Here is a 19,396-nt window from a genome sequence, read left to right on the forward strand (position 1 = left end):
ACCCCCATTTCGACGTCCATCCATACTTCTCCTTCACTGCGTGCACCGTCCACGCACTATGCCCGTTTTCCAATCGAAGCCGTTTCGCAGCGGCGCGGCGGCCAAAGACCTCCCCGGGCGCATAACGGCATGGTACACGCGCAAGCAGGAACACAACCCGTTTCTGTACTTCGGGCTGCCGTTTATGGGGCTCATCGTCGCGGCGTCCTTCCTCCTTACGCCGGCCACGGCGCTGCGGTACGAGAAACACGACCGCAAGAACAGACAGGTCTCGGACCACGAGCGGATGGAGTTAGGCTTGAAGGGCGGGCCGGCGGGCGATGGCGGCCTGACGTACAATCCGCGACGACGCAAGATCCTCAAGGGAGAGCTCAACGAGCGAGAGGAATACTATAGGCTCATGGCTAAAGATCTGGATAACTGGGACCAGAAACGCGTCGAACGCTGGAAGGGTGAGCCGGACGGAAGACTGCGATAGGGGCATCGTTGAAGAGACACAAGTGCTCAAATTTAATTTTTATTTTGGGTGCTCTCTAACTGTGGGGGACGCGGCACAAGAATCTCTATCCGTTTCACCCGAGCCTACGTCGTGACAATTGTTGTGAAGCACAGCACGATTGCTCCGAGATCTCGACAGTCCCAAAGCCGAAAGAGTACAATGTCTTAGCAGCTGAGGTATGACGCTCAGGAGCAGCCGACAAGGAGGCAATACGTGATAGAGATACTTGGACGGGGCGAGGCATCCGAAATGGCGGTGAGCACACAACCAGCGCACGGTCGAAGCGTCATGAGATGGCAGTGCATTGTGCGGAAGTACATCCCCGAGAAACTCGCAAGACGCACGGTACGAATGTGTCATGAAACTCCGGTGAAACGAAACGCATCGCGTTTGGGTGATGGACATGCGTGGAAGCTAAGGCGCAGAAAAGACCTTCGTGTGGTTCACGGAGAAGGGAAGTGGCAGTGGGGATGCGTTCAACCAATACCACGGCGGCACTCGACACTTGAGGGAGGGCTCGCTTAGACGCAAGCCGAGGCGGGCGACAAGATTCTGGCCACTTTGGAGACGCACGGGCCGTGGACAGACGGGGAGGGAGATGACGGCATAGATTTACTTTTTGTTTGCGAAGGGCATCATATCGCATTCGGCAGGAGCCGACAGCGAAAGCATTGCAGTGGCTGACGAGCGAAACGGGTCGAGCTGATGACTCTCAATCCAAAAGGACAGCGGTCAGGTTGGAAAAGCGGACTGTCAATATGTGTACTTGCGGGGTCCTTGAGGATTTTATGGGCCGCAGAATGACATGTGAACTTTGGGCAATTGATAGCTCGATAATACTTGTTAGGTCTTGTTCTCTGTTCTTACACACCCGGCCATCTACCGAGCGGGCGGGGATATGCGCCTGAGAAGCACGCCAGATACAGGCTTGTTTTCGTTATCGTTTACGTGCTGAGTATTAGAATATGCCGACTCATCAGGTCTGCATGAGGCACTCCGTACCTGGATAGTGTCGACTCGAGGTCCCGCATTCTAGCGTCGCCTAAAGTCAGCTTTTGAAGTTGGAGGAGCACATAGTTGGTTGAGAGATGGGAAGAGGGGTCATTAACTCTTTGTGGATCATGCCACTTGGTGAGACCCTGAGTCCCAAATATACGGTCAGGGAGAGAGAATTAAGAGGGCAGAAAGATAAGCGAAGGGACGAGTTACCGCCAGGACGTACGAGGTACCTAGTAAGTAGTAGACTTGATAGGGAGGGATCTTGTAAGAGGCTGTTTAATTTATTTCTACAAGGCACCTATCATCTACATACGAACAACTACCACCATGTACCTAGCAGCCATGTAGGTGTGCAGGTTTTTGTCCATGATTGATTTCCAATCACCATTCCTTCTTTTCCCCCTCCAAAACAAGGGTCTCACACGCCCCCAGAACCCCCCTGTCCACAAACGTTGATCCCAAAACTCTCGTCCAATAACCGCGCACTGCCAACGGTAGTGCAAGTCAAAAGCAATGTTCCTTTGAGTTCCAGACCTTTTGTTCCATCATCGATCCCTGTTGCGAGTCAGTGAGAGGAGAGCACAGGGTCTCTCGCCTCCATTCCCTTTCCCTTTCCCTTGTCAAACCCTGCTTTGTTTCCCCAGAAGACTCTTTTCCCTCCTTCTTAGGTATCCGCACCCTCGGAAAGCGTGTTCTGGGTACTCGTACAGCGGTCCTTGAGGCGGGGTTCGGAGGTAAGCATGCGAGGAGTGACAGGTACGGAGGAGTACTGGTATGCGGCTGGGGCCTGGGCTGGGGCGAAAGCTAGTACCTAGGCGCAGCCCGCCCCTGCACCCCTTTTCGGATCCTTTCACGCCCACCGACGTCATTCCTCGTTGCGCCAATTTCATCACCCAAACTCGCCTCTGCCTCGCCTCTGCCTTTGGGCGCCGTTTATGCTTGGACTCGATGCTTGTGTTCCCCCCTACAGATGTTGCTAGGCCCTTTGTAATCTGTACAGGAGCTGCTCCCCCTGACGATTCGGGAGGCTCTTTTACTAACGCGCATCCCCCCCCCTCAATCCTCAGCCCGGCCCATTCTCTCACCTCTAATCTTCGCCTCTCGCCGCTCTCCTCTCGCCAACTTTAAACTTCCGTTGAATCAGTGATTCAATCCCTCAGCTGAGAACAACAATATATTCTATCTCGTTGTTGCCCTAGCGGACAATGTTTCCACATTCCACCTCGCTGTCCGCCTTGTCGCGTGCACAGTCCAGACCACAATGACGTAGATCGTTGGGGGCAGATCTGCTTGGTCGACCTTCTCAGATACACACACACACGCCTCTGACTCCCGCACTCATCCTACCTGCGCCTGACCTTCTAATCCACCAAATCCACACCTTCACCCTCGCATCGCGGCGCTTCATATCCCTATCTCGTCTCCCTCGACCTTTCCTTCTACTCCGGCTTCTTTTCTACCCTGCCTTTCCTCGCCTCCTGTGGAGGCCTTTGATCTCCCGCCGTCGACTCACGGGCACGACCTTGATGACCATCCACCACATCACCCCGACCTCACCCATTGTTCCAGGCCATTTGGCCAACGTCACCATGTCCGCCACTGCGACGGCTTCCCTCAAATCTCCTTCTCATTCTCACTCGCACTCGCACTCGCACTCGCAATCGCAATCGCATTCACATCCTAAATCTCACCCTCATTCCCACGCCCACTCCCACTCTCGCTCCTCCCGCCCCTCGACCACCCCACGCACTCAGCCCGTGGTTGCCTCGGTCGGTCAATCCATGCCGCCTCATCTATCTCCAAATGCTGTCCGATCTCCTCAACAGTCCAAAGAAGGCAAAAGTCCGAGTCCCAGTTACTTTGGTTTCGTCGTGGGCAGCGATGACACCATCCCTCCCGACTCCAACCCGGGTGCACATGCTCGCCAAAATTGGGTTTTCCCCAACTCGGCCGTACCGAACAATGTCTCAACGCCCCGTCATATCCCGCTCGAGTCCAACCCAGAGTTTGAGGCGTTTAGGAGACAGTCGGAACATAACCACAGATTTGCTTTGAATACAGCTTTTAGACCATCCCAGTCCAGGAACAACTCCACCAGTACTTCTTCCCGCCTCGACTCACCCGCTTCTCCCCATGCTAAAAGGCCTTCGATAGACAAAAGCTCAAAATCGACAAATGGAGGATCGGCATCGCAGGAGCAGCAGGGGAATCAAATGGATGATGTATCCTTCTTTGACATACCGAGACGACAATCCCCCGGACCCATCAATTCCCACCATACTGTTGCCGACCACCAACATGCCCGACTCTCCTTACCCGATAATAGAATCCATACCTCCCCCCTCAGCGCTTCGACAAATTCTCATCGCTCGGACACCTTACCATCTTCGGGAGAAAAAGACGTTCCTCCTATCGTCTCCCCGATCCAGATAGCCGAGATTATCAAAAACCAATTCGACCAAGTTTTGGTGCTGGATCTAAGAGTATATCAGCAGTACACTGCGGCGAGGATTAGAGGCGCTCTAAACCTATGTATCCCCACGACACTCTTGAAGCGGCCCGCATATAATGTCCAAAGACTCGCTGAGACGTTTGCATCGACGCGAGACCAGGAGACGTTCGCGCGCTGGCCGAAATGTGCATATATAATAGTGTATGATGCCAATTCTTCCTTGCCGAAGGAGGCAGTTACCCCTTTAAACGTGCTCAAGAAATTTACATCGGAAGGCTGGACCGGCACCGGCCTGGTTGTCAAGGGTGGCTTTTTGAAATTCCACAAACTGGTGCCGGAATTGGTTGACAGTGGCCCGGTTCAATCGGGAAACGGAGCATCGTCACAACCACTGTCCATTACAGCCCCGGGCAAAGACACCCTGCCTGTGGCTGGAGGCTGTGCCATGCCAGCCGAAAAGTCGGCCGCCAATCCCTTCTTCGGAAACATTCGCCAGAACATGGATTTGCTGGACGGTGTTGGGCAGATGCCCATCAAAAAGCCTACCGACATGACATCAGAGACGGAACGACATATGCCCACGTGGTTGAGGAGGGCTGCTTCAAAGGCGGACGAAGGCAAATTGGTGTCGGACCGGTTCCTCAATATTGAGAAGTCGGAACAGAAACGCATGCAAGAAGCTCTCACGGCCAAAGTGTCGTATGGAACTCCGCGCACCGAACAGCCACAGAAAATCCAAGTTGCCGGGATCGAAAAGGGCTCCAAGAACCGGTACAACAACATCTTTCCTTTTGACCACACGCGAGTTCGATTGCAGAATGTTCCGAATGGGAGCTGCGATTACGTCAACGCCAGCCACGTCAAGGCCGAGTTCTCGAATCGACGGTACATTGCAACACAGGCGCCTATTCCTGCAACCTTCAATGATTTCTGGCGCGTCGTATGGGAACAGGATGTCCGCGTGATTGTCATGCTCACAGCCGAGGCTGAAGGGGGACAGGTCAAGAGTCATCTCTACTGGAAACCGGGCGAGTACGGTCCCTTGAAGCTTAAGCAGCTATCAGAGCGCCAGGTGAGCTTGGAGACGAAGAAATTTGCGAATCAACTCGCACCGACAAGCAGACCATCCATGGCGCCCAGAAGATCGACGACGGCCAATATTCCGGGAGACCGAGGTCGAGAGGACGTGAAGTCGCCTACTTCCAAAACGCCCACTGCGATGGTTCGCCATTTCTCATTAAGTCATTCGGCATTTCCCTTCCAGCCCATGCGCGAAATTACTCAAATTCACTATTCCGACTGGCCAGATTTTGGTGCCCCGGCAAGCCCTCTGGAGCTACTTGGACTCGTAGAGCAAGTCAACAAGTATGTCCGAGGATCTGGGACTCCGTCCAATGTCGTAGGACCAGACGACGCGGCGCCTGCAGGGCAACGGCCAATTCTGGTCCATTGCAGTGCAGGTTGTGGGCGGACGGGCACTTTCTGCACGATTGACTCTGTCATTGACATGTTGAAGCGACAGCGACTTTCTCACGAAGCCGGCGGGGATAAAATGGACGTCGACAATGGCGATTGGGTGAATCGGGATGACGTTGATTTGGTGGCGAAGACAGTGGATGACTTCCGCCATCAGCGACTGAGCATGGTACAGAATTTACGGCAATTTGTTTTATGTTACGAAAGCATATTACAGTGGCTTGTGATGCAGGATTCGGAGCGCCAGAAGCGACCAGGGCTACCAGACCCAAGACGGAGTTATCACGGTTGAGACCTCTTTTTTTTTTTAAAAAAAAAAAACCAAACAAACAATTAAATAAACCAAGGCCACGGGACATGATTGTACGCTGAGCATGGAATAGGATGCATATTTGCCGTCTTTGGCAGCGGGTAGGTTTTGTTTCGTTGAAGGATCCTCCAAAGCCAGCTATGCATGGCTTTGGGATGCATAGCATGCATCGTATTTGACATTGTTTGGGGACCATTACAGGGGCATGCATAGCGCCACAGGTGTGAGAACTTGTTTTTGGATACCAAGGTTCGCCACGAATCGACTCAAGAATCTCATCTTCGCCTGCCGGATCTCAATCTTGGCTGATCTTCGTTGCTCGTCTAGCCAACGTCGGTAGGAGCAACAGGAATCATAGGTAGACTTCGCTTTGCTGAGCTGAGCACACCGAGTTGGCATACGGGGATTTGGTCTAGAAGGCGGCTGTGATCGGATGCAACATGTTTGTTCCTGTTCGCGAAGGGAAGGATCTGCATGAACGCGCAGTGGTTATATTCGATTACCTTGCGTCTTGTCCTGGTCCTGGTGTCGGTTCCCGGGTCCATCTGTTGGTTTTGCACACTCCCCTGACAGGACCGTTGTTGCCCGGGCTTCAGTTCGAGGAACAAATATAACATATCTGTGTACCGAGGACATGCGTACGAACATCCTCCTGCTGACTTTGAGATTCTCCGTAGATCCTCCGGGCACTCGGCGTGCGCGCCCGAACAGCGCCCGCCGAAGGAGCCTGAAGGAGTCCAAGGCCAAGGGAATAACGGAGGTCCAAGAAATCCTTCCAAATCTCTCCCAAATCTTGAGTCAGTGGTGCTAATTTCCAAAATTGGTAGCCCGTTGTTGCAAACATGTCTAAAAGATTGCCATCTCAGCAAGCCCTGGGCTGGTGGGTTTCTGCTTCGCCATTCGCCCCGTTGGCTGTGTTCGTTTACCGGTGTGATCCTTGTGTGGCTTGCTGAACCCCCAGCCGCGATGATCAACAGCTGAATTGGTCTCATTGGACACGATAGGCCACGCTGCACTGGAACTTCGGTTAGATTCAGCTCTCTGTCTATGCTTGTTCGAGGATAGCGAGCCTGTCAGCACTACTATCGAGCCACTTTCTCTTTCTCGTGGGTTCTCAATTGCGCTCGCTGCTTGTCCAAATCTCCCTCTAGAAGCAGCAACAGACAACTTCCCTGTTTACCGTATGTCCAAGAGGTCGTCAGTCCGCCACAGCTTTTCGCAGCTGACTGCAAAGAGGCCGCTGTCACAATATAACTCGACGGTTTTCTCCCGACTTACCCAGCACAAGAAGCAAGACATGTGCCCCCCCTTCCGGGTTGCCTGTTCCACAAGAGCGGCCACAATGAGACGGACACGTCGGCGCCGTTGCCCGTTTGATAAGCAGCCAAGACTCTAAAAGGTCGAGGTTCGCTGGCTCCGACCGGTTGGCCTGAAATGAAATGGCCTTTTTGGCTGCTCCCCAAGAGGCTTGATCGTCCGCCTAGTGACACGTCTCCTTCGAAAATAACAACACGCGGCAAACAGGCTGGAGGTGATCACCTTCCTCATGCAGGCTTGTATACGGAGCACCCAGCAACCAAGGCAGGTCCCACGGGTTGGGCGTCCAATCTAGTCGTCTCCGTGAAGGAGGTACACGCATCCCCGGCTTTCAGAATACGAAGGAGAAGCTGAAAATCCCATGCAAACTTGGCTTTGCAAGGGACTCGCCTTCAGCCACTACTCCAGACAGGGTAAGTGAATAAACTGCGAAGTAAATTGCTTGTTGATGCAAGGCGCCATGCCTTTTCAGCCCTGAAAACTCAAATTGCGTGCCCACGATGCCTAAAGAGCGTCGTCGTGTTATAAAGCATCTCTTCTCCCCGCCTTCGTTCCACTTGGGATTTGGCCACGCACCTACTCACGCCGCCCGTTGGCCGCCGTTAGTCATACTGTCATCCTTTTACGCTCAGGTCACGGATTAATATACCATAATCTTATTCCTCCCATAAGACGCTTTCTGATTAATTTCTACAAGTACTTCAAAGTCGAGGCTGTCCCAATACGGACGCATAATTTCGATACATCGTTGTCAGAGACACTCTCAGATAATCACGAAACTTACGCCACGATGTCGAATTATTTACCACTACACGTTGCCATGTCCTTCTTGATGGTCGACGCGGTCATTGAAGTTGGGTTTGTCGGGTCCATGGTCGGCTTCTTGCACGACCGCGCAGGCAGATTCTTCACCATCGATGCTCCCAACGGCACTTTCGACCTTCACGGCAAGCCAAAGGGACTCCTCGTCGACCAAGGTCATACAAGCAACGGCGCTGCGGGAACCGCCCTTGTCCTGGTCGGCTTCTTGGGATTGCTTACGATTTGGAACGAGAAACGAAGAGCCAGAAGAGTACGTTGCGCCCATTCTTTCAGGTCCATATCCAGAAGTCTTCCTGCTAACAAGTGACTCCAGACACAAGCGACCAACCACTCGGGCCTCTTTGTCTTCTGGGTTGTTATGACCGTTCTTTCCGCTCTCCTCACCCTTGCCGCATTAATCTACACCTTTGTGGTCACGGCTCAGACCGACGACCAAACGATCAACCTAACCGTCGCGGCGGCGAACCCTGAGCCGTTGATGTACCCGCTCGACAAGTGGACCCCCGAAAACTGGTTTGTCGCGGTACTCGCGCTCCCGCTCGCGCACGCCAGCGATCGTCGCGACATTCGCAATCACCTCCGCCTGATGAGAGGGTGGAGGTGGAACCTCATTCCGCTATTCATCCTCGGAGTCGTGGTTGCCGTGCTGGCCGTGTGGGAGTTGGTCGGCGGACGGAAGTGGAGGCAAGGCGATTCGAAGGAGAAGCTGAGAAATTCGACGCAGAGTCAGCGCTATTAAGTTGTGCCCTCGTCCCCTTCTCGCATACTCGGCCATGATTCGAGGTATCTGAATTGGGGAACGCGAGACTGATTGCTTCTTTGTTATCGGATACCCCCTCCTCCAGCCAAGCAGCTTATTGCGTATTGACGTTTTTTCTACTTTTCTCATTTTATTGGGCATATATTTTTCGAGCAAGCAAGCGAGCGCGTACTGGGACAAAACACAAAACCTGGAAAGCAAGATTGTGCAGGGATTTCGACACCATACCTTCCTGATGACTTTTGACGACACGACCCTCTCTTTTTCATCGTCTTCTGGACGGGACATATATACGTACGTACATGGATATAATCTCTCGGGCAAGAAAGGTAGTACGAGGTAAATTATAATGCCTATTGGTATTATCTGCATACGTATTTTGCCCTTTCTTGAAGAGCTTGCGGGTTTTGCGCGGCAGAGGCTGTTGAATGCATGTCGTCCCATGCACCCCCATCCTATAACCCCACCCAGGTGTTGTCCATTGCAAATTTGCTCTTGGTTCCAAATGCGGAAGAAAGAGAAAGAAAATCGCTCTTCAGGCCTCCCGCCCGGTGTTTACCAAAGAACAAGATAAGGGGAAGAGGAGCGAGTGGTTACCGAAAGGCACCTACGCGATGATGATGATGATGATGATGATGATGATGCTGATGACTCCGAACTCCGTACATGCTGACTTAGCCGCAATTTAAAAATAAGGCGGGTCCTCGGATAGGAATTATTGGGATTGTGGACCCCGAATGTGACCAGGGCGATTGTCCGATGGGTTGGTTCAGTGGGCAATCCAAAGGCCAGGGGCATCGGCATGGCCATGTGGGTGCCTGGGGTTCTGTTTAAGCCACCCAAACTGCCGGCCCTCGGTGACGTCGCAGGGCTACCAGCGTCACGCTTGGATGCGAGGCTCAGCCTCGTATTTCTGGGGGACGCGGCTGCCTGGCGGCAATCGTATAGGAGTTCCTGAGTACGCATGAGTACATACTACGGTACACAGCCCTTCCTTCTGTATACGTGCGCGAGAGGTACGCAGCCCGCTTCTACAGACGTCCAAGTAGTAACATGTCCGCGGATATTCAAGAAATTGATGCAGAAGTAACAAATTTTCGGCATGAACGACTGGAGCAATGTGCTACGGCCATTCGTGTAATTCGAGTGTTGCCTGAGCCTGCAGTCGACAATGGGGCTCATTTCCTAATCAAACAGCCCCCCATACATTGCAAGGTACACTGCTCTCTCCTACGTCGGGGGAGAAAAGGACTACGGCAGTCAAGAGACAGTAATAGTCAATGGCAAGCGTTTTAAGACCCGAGAGAATCTGTTCGACTTCCTGAGGCATGCCAAAATCAATTACAGTCATTGCGACATATGGATCGACACTCTTTACATTGACCAGACCAATGTCAAAGAACGAAATCACCAAGTGGGTCTCACGGGGGAGATCTTCGAAGATGCCCAAGAAGTCGTAGCGTGGCTCCGGGCAGGTCTGCCAGTGCGACAAGAGGAACGGGAATTGGTTGTAGCCTTGGAGAACGGGACACTGAACCTTGCCGCGACCCTTCGCACAACCCTGATTCCCAGTCATCCCACTTGGCCTCTGGCCCACTGATAGAGGATGCCGTTGATATTTGGCTCAGTATTTGTAGCGGCAACTTCTGGTCACGGGTGTGGATCATCCAGGAAGTAATACTACCGAAGAATCTTCACCTGGTGGGGACATTCTGCACAGTTTCATGGGACACGTTCGTCAAGACTCTGAGATTGGTGACAGGAGTACCTTCGCAGCTGACTTCGGCTGCAAAACCCGCAACAAAGCTTGCTGAACTCCGATCTGGTCAGAGGCGGCCTACGCTGGTGACGCTGGTGTCGGATTTTCAGTCTTTGCAGTGTCAAGACTATCATGATAAGGTATATGGGCGCCTTACAGTCACATATAACGGACTCTACTATCAACCATCCCACAGCTTGAGCTCGCCAGAACATTATTTCCGCACTCTCCAGTTCTGTCGAGACTTGGGCTGGTACCTCCAAGGGGAGGATGGGTACTTTCTTCTTGCTAGGACGCTCATGGAGGTGTTCCATATCTCCGCCAGCAGACTGAGCGAAGGGTATAAACGCCAGCCTCGAGCGTACCTTACCTGTAAAATTGTCATCTCGAAATTTACTTTGGTCGGCTATGAAGAACCGCGGGGCGTACCTCACCTTGTCTGCGAGCACTGTTCCCTCCACACGCTGCTATCAACCACACCCGGCGAAAGTGATATTTTGTGCTGTTAGCATGGGGAAGGCACCACAGGTCATATCCTGTTTGCAGCGGAAATCACCGACTAGACACCAATTTTGATACGTAGCTGTCCGGGACGAGAGATCGCAACGTCGTTAGCAATGCCGTCATATGCATTCGAGACACATCCGTCCCCAGACTCCGTCTTCACACGCCAACACGACGATCTGCAGACCGTACAGCCGCCTGGGCCCACGAATGCCCCCATTCTCCCAACTAAAACTCACCAAGAAATCATTCCTGCGAATTCTACAGCGGGAGATTCTAGAGATGGGGAGTTTACTGTCAGAAATGAGCAGGGTGCAAGACTTGACAATTGAATCGAGGTTCCCGGACGAGTACGGAATGGTACTGGAGTCAGAGGGAGACGAGTGATCTCTGAAATCTTAGCAGATCCCTGGTGACAGCTTGATGATTACACTATGTATGACAAGCGGGCCGAAGTAGCGGAAAGCAACCGACAGTACACAGTGTCCGGACGTATCGATGCGCTGAGTCCGACGCAGCATCCTTCTCGATGAGGAGCCGCGCCACCACTTCATAGCCGATAAGAGAAGTCCACAACATCGGTGTGCTATCGGTTTTGTCCATTGAGTCCACGGCAGTGCCATGCTCGATGAACAGCTGCCAGCAGCGTAACCTGGTCTTCGGTGTACAATGCGTGGTCTCAGAGAGGGCGAGTGAGACGGTGCGGATAGTAAATGAATTGTGGAACGTGTCTGTCTGGTGGGTTGTCTGTCCTGTCACCCTTGAAGTGAAACGTGACGGCGATGGTCTGTTCGGTATCGATTGTCAAAGTGCTGTGGCAAACAGGTCAAGTCGCTCACCTTGAGAGCCACTAACGAATGCACTGTTTCTCTTGGCGGCGTGCGTGCGTGCGTCTCCCAGAAAGAGGAGTGATGGCGCCGGTCAATCTCAAGGGGATCTTTTTGAAGTGAGGGAGTGAGTTGACGTGGGCAGAGCGGTTGGAAAAACAGTCCTCGCTCAGCCTTGTGCTTCCCCCTTTTTCTCTCCATGTCTCTTGTGGGGACGCGACCGGGGGTCTCTCGGGATCTCTTCCCGGACCCAAGAAAAAACATAACAGAACAAACCTCAAAGGCATCCACATCGCCGACGACTCTTGAAGACAATCCGGCAAATCATCCGTTAATAGGCAACTAGTAGATTTTAACTTGCTGTATTTGACCTGGAACTGGCAACGGGAAAGCCCCTTGTTCTTGGAAGATAACTACATCCTCAACTCATCCTTCGACTCGAAAGATCTCCCAAGATGATGAAGCCAGACACGATAGAAACCAGACTGTTCATCAACAACGAAGTATGTGTTGCGTTGTGTTGGCTTGTCCCTGAGAAAGAAAAAATTTGCCTTGAACATCCGACCCTGACATCATCCTGCCAACACCCATAGTTCGTCCCAGGCAACCAAGGAAAGACATTCAAAGTCTGCAACCCCTACAACGACCAGGAGATATGCATCGTCCACGAAGCAACCAAGGAGGACGTCGACCTCGCGGTTGAGGCCGCAGAGGCTGCATTTCCCCACTGGAGCAACATCGCAGCCCATGAACGGGCGGCCTATATGTTCAAATTTGCGCAGCTTGTGCAAAGAGAGGCGCAGCAGCTTGCTGAGTTGGATTCCATGTGCATGGGAAAGTAAGGAAGAAGGGGCTCCTCTCTCCCAGCCTTCCTTGTTGTTTGCCGCTAGACACAGTCGCGAGTGGCTAACCTACATCTCCCCATTAAGGCCCGTTGAACTCCTCAAGAAAATGGACATCCCGGCGTGTGTCGGCGTATTTAATTACTTTGCAGGCAGCGGGTACCATGTTCTGGGAGAGTCGAGTCTCAGCTCCCCTAACTTCCTCAATGTCAGCGTGCGGCAGCCTTACGGCGTGGTCGGCTTGATTATCCCGTGGAATGTAAGTTCGCTTATCGCCAACTCAGTAGCGGACCTCTCTTCTTCCTCGCTTTTCAACGGCCAGAGTTAATCCCAGTGGCCGAACGGCAGGTCCCGATGATCATGTTCGCCTTCAAAGTCGCGCCGGCGTTGATCTGCGGTAACACGGTTGTGCTCAAATCGTCGGAAAAGGCGCCGCTGAGTTCACTGAAACTGGCCTCGCTCATCAAGGAAGCAGGGTTCCCGCCAGGGGTGGTCAACGTGGTCAGCGGATTCGGCGACCCGACAGGCTCCGCGATCGGTCTGCATATGAAGATCCGCAAAATCTCGTTCACGGGCTCCGTGGCCACAGGGCGGAAGATTCTTAAGATGGCGGCCGACTCGAATCTAAAGAACGTCTCGCTGGAGCTCGGCGGCAAGTCGCCCGCCATCATCTTTGAAGACGCCGATCTCGAGGCCGCGGCTAGGTATACGCACTACAGTATTAATCACAACAGTGGGCAGCATTGTCAGGCCAATAGCCGTGTCCTGGTGCAGGAGTCCATCGTGGACGAGTACATCGAGATGGTCAAGAAGTTAATGGCCAAAGTCACGCTGGGCGACCCGGCGGACCCAGGCACGTTCCAGGGCCCGCAAGTCGACCAGAAGCAGTTGGCCCACATTCAAAGGTTGATCGACCAAGGCAGCAAAGACGGTACACTAGTGTACGGCGGCAAACGGCGTGGCACGACGGGGGCGTTCATCGAGCCTACTATATTGAAGAATGTCCCGCTCGGCTCGGCGGCATATATGGAAGAGATCTTTGGGCCAGTGGTGATTGTGAATACGTTCAAGGACGAGAAAGAGGTCCTCGCCGAGGCCAACTGCACTGATTTTGGGCTGTTCTGTGAGTATTTTCTTCCTTTCCCCCTCCCTCCTCTCCGGGAGCCCTGTGTACATAGCCATATCCCATCCCCGCATACCCTTTCTGCCTCTGGACGGAACGACCGCCTGAATAACTAACTCACTCCCCCCTTTTTCGGTAACAGCCTCGGTGTACACGCAAAACTTCGACCGCGCAGTCCGCGTTGCCAAGGCCCTCGAGGCCGGCGCCGTGGGCATCAACTGCTCGGTGCCCGTGCGCGCTGTCGACATGCCCATCGGCGGCTGGAAGCAGTCCGGCATGGGCAAGGAGCTGTCCCTGCACGGCCTCAACACCTACACCGAGCTCAAGACCATCTTCATGAAGTACAACAGTGACCCGACCTCTATGGCTGTCGGAAGGTGGCACTCGGGCCAGCGGGTGGATATGAATGGGGATGGGAGCTTGTAGGCTTACTTTGTTGCAGGCTTCGGAGGAAATTTAGTCTAGAGGGTCTTGTCACCTCTTTTCTCGGTGACTTTATAGATAATAGAGAGAGAGAGAGAGAGAGAGAGCGCTCTAGTAACTTAGAGGCCGAGCCGAAGCACCAATTGCACACTTTGCGTTTCATATTGCGCTTTAGATGTCCACTTGCCCCAGCGCGACAGGCTCGTGCATAGGCACTTTTACCCAGTGCTTGCTCTATAGGATCCCGTCGTTCGATCTTCCAATGTGGTTGTCCAACACAGGTACACACGAGATGCCACAATACCAACACACCCGAAAATATCGACCAATTCTATAAATCATGTGCTGCCACCGCCCCCCCTGAGATCCGCGACCAACTTCCCCATGACCTCGCCGCGCCGGATCCTGTCCAGCGCGACGTTGATGTCGCGCAGGTCCACGACCTCCAGCTCCGGGACGACCCTGCCGGCCGCGAAGATCTGCAGGGCCTCCTTCATGTCGCGTTTCGTGCCCGTCTGATTGGAGCGCACGAGCAGGTCCTTTCGCAGGAGCGGTCGCAGGGACATGCTGGTAGGTGGCGATCGTGGTTAGTAGTGTAGTAGTCGTGGTGTGGGACTGGCATGTGTGTGTAAGAGAGAAGAGGGGGGAGGGTCCTTCTCACTGTAAATTCCCAATTCCAATGGCCATTATCTGCGCACCGAATCTGGCGTACTCTCCCGCGGCACTGGCGGTTCGCGTTAGCGAGATCGTGGAGACTCGTGTCTCAAGAGGGAGGGAGGCATGAGAAACCTACTCGTACGACGACTGATGCGGACTCAGAACGAGAATGTAATCCGCACCCCCCTCGGTCTTGTCGACAATCGTCTCGACCAGACCCGGAAGAGTAAAGTCGACGAAGACGTCGGCTCCCATCTTGGTACAAAACTGCTGCTTGTCCGGCGACCCGCCATCGATGGCCACAACTTTGAGCCCGATTGCCTTGGCGTACTGGATGGCCAAATGGCCCAGTCCGCCTGCTCCGCCGACAATCACGCACCATTTACCTGCCTGAGGGCTCATGCGCTGGAGCGCGGCGTACGCGGTAACTCCTGCGCATAGAATCGGACAGATGCTCGGTAGTGAGACGCCGGATGGTATGGGCACCAGTTGTGCGGTTGGGAACGAGATGTATCCTGCACCGGGAGTCAATAAGCGCGCTCAGTCTGCAGCTCCCCGGGAAAATCAGGGGTTTCCGTTCTGAAGTAAAGCAGATCCATACGTTGAAAAGTCCCGTCCCGATGTGCCCCGGTGATCCTCTGGTTGAAGCAATGGTTCTCCGACCCTGCCTGACAAGCTTGACACGTCCCGCAGACGTAGCTCCTCCACGCAATTCCCACGATATCACCGAGCATGAACCCGTCCATTCCCTCCGTCCCCATGGCGACTATCCTTCCGACCCCTTCGTGGCCACCCGTTAAAGGACGGACGGCGTCTTTGGGAGCAGGACCACCTCCGTCCCTGGCGTATACATCGCCATGACACACACCACTGTACTCCAACTCCACGAGAGCGTCATGGACAGACAGCGTGGGAATCGGGACATCTTTGATCGTGTATGGTTCACCGTACGAGCCGGTTAAAACTGCAGCAGGCGCCGTCTTGGGAAGATCGCTGCCCATGGAGCCCATCCTGACACTGTCAGAGTTCCAAGTATCAACCTTCTTCCCCACCCTTGGAAAGTGTTTCGGTGGTATTGGAAGTACAATTAGGAGTCGTGGCGGCCAAGGGGAATCAGTTTTGCACGTGGTGTGAATGTTGACAGAAACGTCCTTGGTCTCTAATATATGACATGCGTTCGAAGGGATACTGTAATCAAAGATCGCAATACTTTGTGGATGGGCGATTGAAATTTTGGCCGGTCCTTTCTTCCTCCGACTACCTGCTCTGTATTTCCGTACTAGAGGAATGGGTGTAAGTGAGCTGGAGCGATCAATGCCATATGGGAACTCGAGTTGCCGACATATCCGGTGACTCCCCGGTCGGCCGCGTAAGATCCGCCCCTTCTTTTTTGGCCGAATGTCGACTTCGACATCGACATCCGAGACGTGAAAAAGAGACGATCCCGATGATTTTGAGGTCGAGCGACCTTGTTTGTCCAGACGGGTCTTGGCTGCGATGCCTAGAATTCCGCCCTAGTCATAGGACGATAGGACAAGGCCGCTGACTGAGAGAGGCTCCGTTTGCTCGGTTCTAATTCCAGAAGAGGTGTCAACATACACCACCGCTGACCTGTCCCTGTTTCACTTTGTTATAGGCCGGTGCCTGCCTTCTGTTGGTGTTTACCCGGGCTGTTGTCGGGAGACTTGTCATGGTGAGGAACCAGTTCTCCAAAGTCAACATATAGGGCGACTTCGAGTCCAGCCATAGCCATCAGGAAGATGAGAGCCTCCGTACAACTTGCACCGCTCCCTCATAACACACGAGCTCTCGGCCTGCTGGAAATGATGCACCATGATAGATGTGATTTGAGAAGCCTGCGGGATGAGCAGCACATTCGGGCATCAGCGACGCGAATCCCGAGAGTCGACTGGTAAATCATGATATTGAGGAAGCACTGCTTAGCCATTATATGCTTAAAACACTGAGGCCTTGACTATCCCACTTCTAGCATGTAATTCATGAAGTGAAGTCGGTTCTGAGCAAATGCTAGAGAACGAAGATGTTTTCTATGTTTGTTCTTCTTCCCCCCACAAAAGGGTGGTCTTGGCGAGGCTAGACAAGAATAGGGGCTGCAGTGCTGCCACCACCATGACCGAGCAAGTGCTCCATCCTTCTTCGCGAACTATTACCGTTAACTCACTAACATTTCCATCATGGGCCGAAGACCAAAGCTAAATACTATGTACTAAAGACTTAAGACAAATGAACGACTCGAATAACATGCCCGTTCCAAAACACGCTGAGAGGGTTACAGTTGCCTTGGGAGGACTTCACAACTGCGTCCGCAGACTCAGCCATGGTCAACATTTGTGACCGAACAAGCATAGGTTCGTGACTATAGTTGACTTTCGCGGTGGTGGTAGAAGTGACCTGGGATAATTGATCGCCAGACAAGAAGGTAACCATCTGCGTCATAGGCGAGGGCCTGATCCGATGAGACGATAGGTGCTCACAAAAAGTGCGTATACCTTTTCAGGCCCCCAGACCCGTAAAGCTTCAGGGTTCAAAGGGCTGCATATAGAGCTAGGGAGCCCAAGGCGAGTAAGGCATACCCTGCGAGCTGTTGCTATAGTGCACGGAACGTCCTTGGGAATAGATCCAACATAAAGGTGTGCTCAATCACTTTGGTGTTTCCTTTGTTTACCTTTGATATCCTGGGAACTCCTCATTGACCTTCACTTTCGCTCAATATATGCTTGTGGATCTGCACCCTACTAGTGTTGGTTGTTGGACGGGTAGGTCTATGTCGAAGCCAATCTTTACAGAACAGACCATTAAAAAAACGGTGCTAGGCAGTTTACAATGTCTTGCTATCACCACTTCGCAAAATTCCAGGACCGTTACTTGCAAAGATGACGGGATACTGGCTCGTATTTGTGGATCTTGCTGGATGCCGAACCAGGACTATACACCAAATCCACAGCAGGCATGGTCCAACCGTCCGAGTTGGCCCTCACGAAGTCTCCTTCTCCAACCAGGAGATTATCAAGGAGCTTTATAGCTATCAGACTAGCTTCATGAAAGCTCCGGTCTATGATGACGTGAGCATGAGGCCGGTGGGGATTTTCAGCATGAGAGACAATAAGGAACGCAATCAGAGGCGCCGACTTTTAAGCCACGCCTTCTCGCAATCGAACCTTTTGGATACGGAGCCGCTGATGAAGGAGCATGTTAATGAACTTTTTGCATTCATAAAGCCCAAACTTGGACAGTCAGTTGACACGCTCACAACTTTTCGGCGTCTGTCCTTTGACATCGTTGGTATAAAGTCTCTAGCAGAACCCAGCGTGATATACTCGGGGTCTGACATTGTATAGGCGAGCTATTCTTGGGACAATCCTTCAACGGATTGAAATCCCCCGAAACACCTCGATTCTTGATTGACCTGGATTCACACTTTATCCTCGCTGAGATCAAGATGAACTTCCCTCTGATATACCATATATTGGATCTGTTGCCTATCGCAGCGGTGCAACATTTCTTCGCCAGCACAGAGCGAAATAGGCAGGTTGGAGAACACTTCGATAACTGTGGTTCCAGTTTGATCTGATGTGCTTCTTAGTACGGCAAAGACGCATTTGAAAATTACATTGCCCAGTATGGTCGCAATTCGGGCCGTCGCGACCTGCTGACAAAAGTTGTCGTAGCCAAGGACGACGAAGGCGCACCGCTCACCGATCTTGAGATCTATACAGAGGTAGCGCACCTCGTTCATGCGGGTTCGGGTAACCGTTATGCTCCAAGTCCTGTCATTCAGCTGGCGCTGACGATGCACCTCTCAGATACAACAAGCACGACTTTGACGCACCTCTTTTGGCTGCTTGCTAAAGACCCTGAATGGCCAAGTCGACTTCGCGCAGAGCTCATGACCGTGCCATCCCGTACTGACCGTGTGTTCACTTACAAGGAAGTCATCGGTCTGCCAGTGCTGGAACCAGTCATCAATGAGGCGCTTCGGTTGTATCCAGCCGCACCTGCAAGCCTACCGCGAGAGACGCCGTCAGGCGGACGAACTTTGAACGGTATCTTTATCCTGGAAAAGTTAGTGTAAATTCCTGACCGCGGAGCGACTTCAGCAGCTGCCAACTGACCCAATCGCAGACCGTTGTGTCCATGCAGTGTTACACAACTCACCGCCATCCAGACGTTTTCCCGCATCCCGAGAAATTTCTGCCAGACAGATGGTTGGGTGAAAAGGCAGTGACGCCAGAGATGAGGACAATGTTCATGCCTTTCTCAGCAGGAAGTCGTGCATGCTTGGGAATCAATTTGGCGTGGATGGAACAGAAGGTGATCACAACCAGCTTGCTGGAGGCTTACAAGGTGCAACTAGCGCCCAGCACAACTGATGAAAGCATGCTATTCCTGGGTCATTTCCTAGCCCTCCCGAAATCTGGCACGTGTGACTTAATCTTCACCAAGGTCGAGCCGACCGAGCCCACGACAAACTCAGGACTAGGCACGCAGGTGAAGTAATAGAGAGCGGCGATGATGGTACTGGTTGCTTTTGGGAGTTTTGAAGGATAGCATAGGAGTCGATCATTGGTGGATCCTTGCTGGGAGGCTTCTGAAAATGAGCAGCTA

General features: G+C 52.9%; 8 protein-coding genes across 8 annotated transcripts; 6 read left to right on the plus strand and 2 right to left on the minus strand.

Annotated features, from left to right (window-relative positions):
• Positions 1-58: 58 nt before the first annotated feature.
• On the plus strand, positions 59-478 carry Z519_03885 (uncharacterized protein; the record flags this gene model as incomplete). Its single annotated transcript, XM_016761632.1, has 1 exon — positions 59-478. One exon carries the CDS (start codon positions 59-61, stop codon positions 476-478), a length of 420 nt encoding a protein of 139 aa, XP_016621970.1.
• Positions 479-3,087: 2,609 nt separating this feature from the next.
• On the plus strand, positions 3,088-5,718 carry Z519_03886 (uncharacterized protein; the record flags this gene model as incomplete). The annotated part of the gene is made up of 1 exon (XM_016761633.1): positions 3,088-5,718. One exon carries the CDS (start codon positions 3,088-3,090, stop codon positions 5,716-5,718), a length of 2,631 nt encoding a protein of 876 aa, XP_016621971.1.
• A 2,125-nt stretch (positions 5,719-7,843) lies between these two features.
• Z519_03887 (uncharacterized protein) lies at positions 7,844-8,614 on the plus strand (the record flags this gene model as incomplete). Its single annotated transcript, XM_016761634.1, has 2 exons — positions 7,844-8,125; positions 8,189-8,614. 2 exons carry the CDS (start codon positions 7,844-7,846, stop codon positions 8,612-8,614), a joined length of 708 nt encoding a protein of 235 aa, XP_016621972.1.
• Positions 8,615-9,737: 1,123 nt separating this feature from the next.
• Z519_03888 (uncharacterized protein) lies at positions 9,738-10,235 on the plus strand (the record flags this gene model as incomplete). Its single annotated transcript, XM_016761635.1, has 2 exons — positions 9,738-9,772; positions 9,833-10,235. The coding sequence occupies 2 exons, from the start codon at positions 9,738-9,740 to the stop codon at positions 10,233-10,235; spliced, it is 438 nt and encodes a 145-aa protein (XP_016621973.1).
• Positions 10,236-12,180: 1,945 nt separating this feature from the next.
• Z519_03889 (uncharacterized protein) lies at positions 12,181-14,116 on the plus strand (the record flags this gene model as incomplete). The annotated part of the gene is made up of 5 exons (XM_016761636.1): positions 12,181-12,228; positions 12,319-12,563; positions 12,655-12,826; positions 12,916-13,690; positions 13,833-14,116. The coding sequence occupies 5 exons, from the start codon at positions 12,181-12,183 to the stop codon at positions 14,114-14,116; spliced, it is 1,524 nt and encodes a 507-aa protein (XP_016621974.1).
• Positions 14,117-14,451: 335 nt separating this feature from the next.
• Positions 14,452-14,679, minus strand: Z519_03890 (uncharacterized protein; the record flags this gene model as incomplete). The annotated part of the gene is made up of 1 exon (XM_016761637.1): positions 14,452-14,679. The coding sequence occupies one exon, from the start codon at positions 14,677-14,679 to the stop codon at positions 14,452-14,454; it is 228 nt and encodes a 75-aa protein (XP_016621975.1).
• A 223-nt stretch (positions 14,680-14,902) lies between these two features.
• Positions 14,903-15,780, minus strand: Z519_03891 (uncharacterized protein; the record flags this gene model as incomplete). Its single annotated transcript, XM_016761638.1, has 2 exons — positions 14,903-15,285; positions 15,372-15,780. The coding sequence occupies 2 exons, from the start codon at positions 15,778-15,780 to the stop codon at positions 14,903-14,905; spliced, it is 792 nt and encodes a 263-aa protein (XP_016621976.1).
• Positions 15,781-17,664: 1,884 nt separating this feature from the next.
• On the plus strand, positions 17,665-19,288 carry Z519_03892 (uncharacterized protein; the record flags this gene model as incomplete). The annotated part of the gene is made up of 5 exons (XM_016761639.1): positions 17,665-18,073; positions 18,130-18,320; positions 18,375-18,537; positions 18,595-18,857; positions 18,914-19,288. 5 exons carry the CDS (start codon positions 17,665-17,667, stop codon positions 19,286-19,288), a joined length of 1,401 nt encoding a protein of 466 aa, XP_016621977.1.
• Between the last annotated feature and the right edge of the window lie 108 nt (positions 19,289-19,396).

The sequence above is a fragment of the Cladophialophora bantiana genome (assembly GCF_000835475.1).
Source record: "Cladophialophora bantiana CBS 173.52 unplaced genomic scaffold supercont1.5, whole genome shotgun sequence".
NCBI classification, from domain to species: Eukaryota; Fungi; Ascomycota; class Eurotiomycetes; order Chaetothyriales; family Herpotrichiellaceae; genus Cladophialophora; species Cladophialophora bantiana.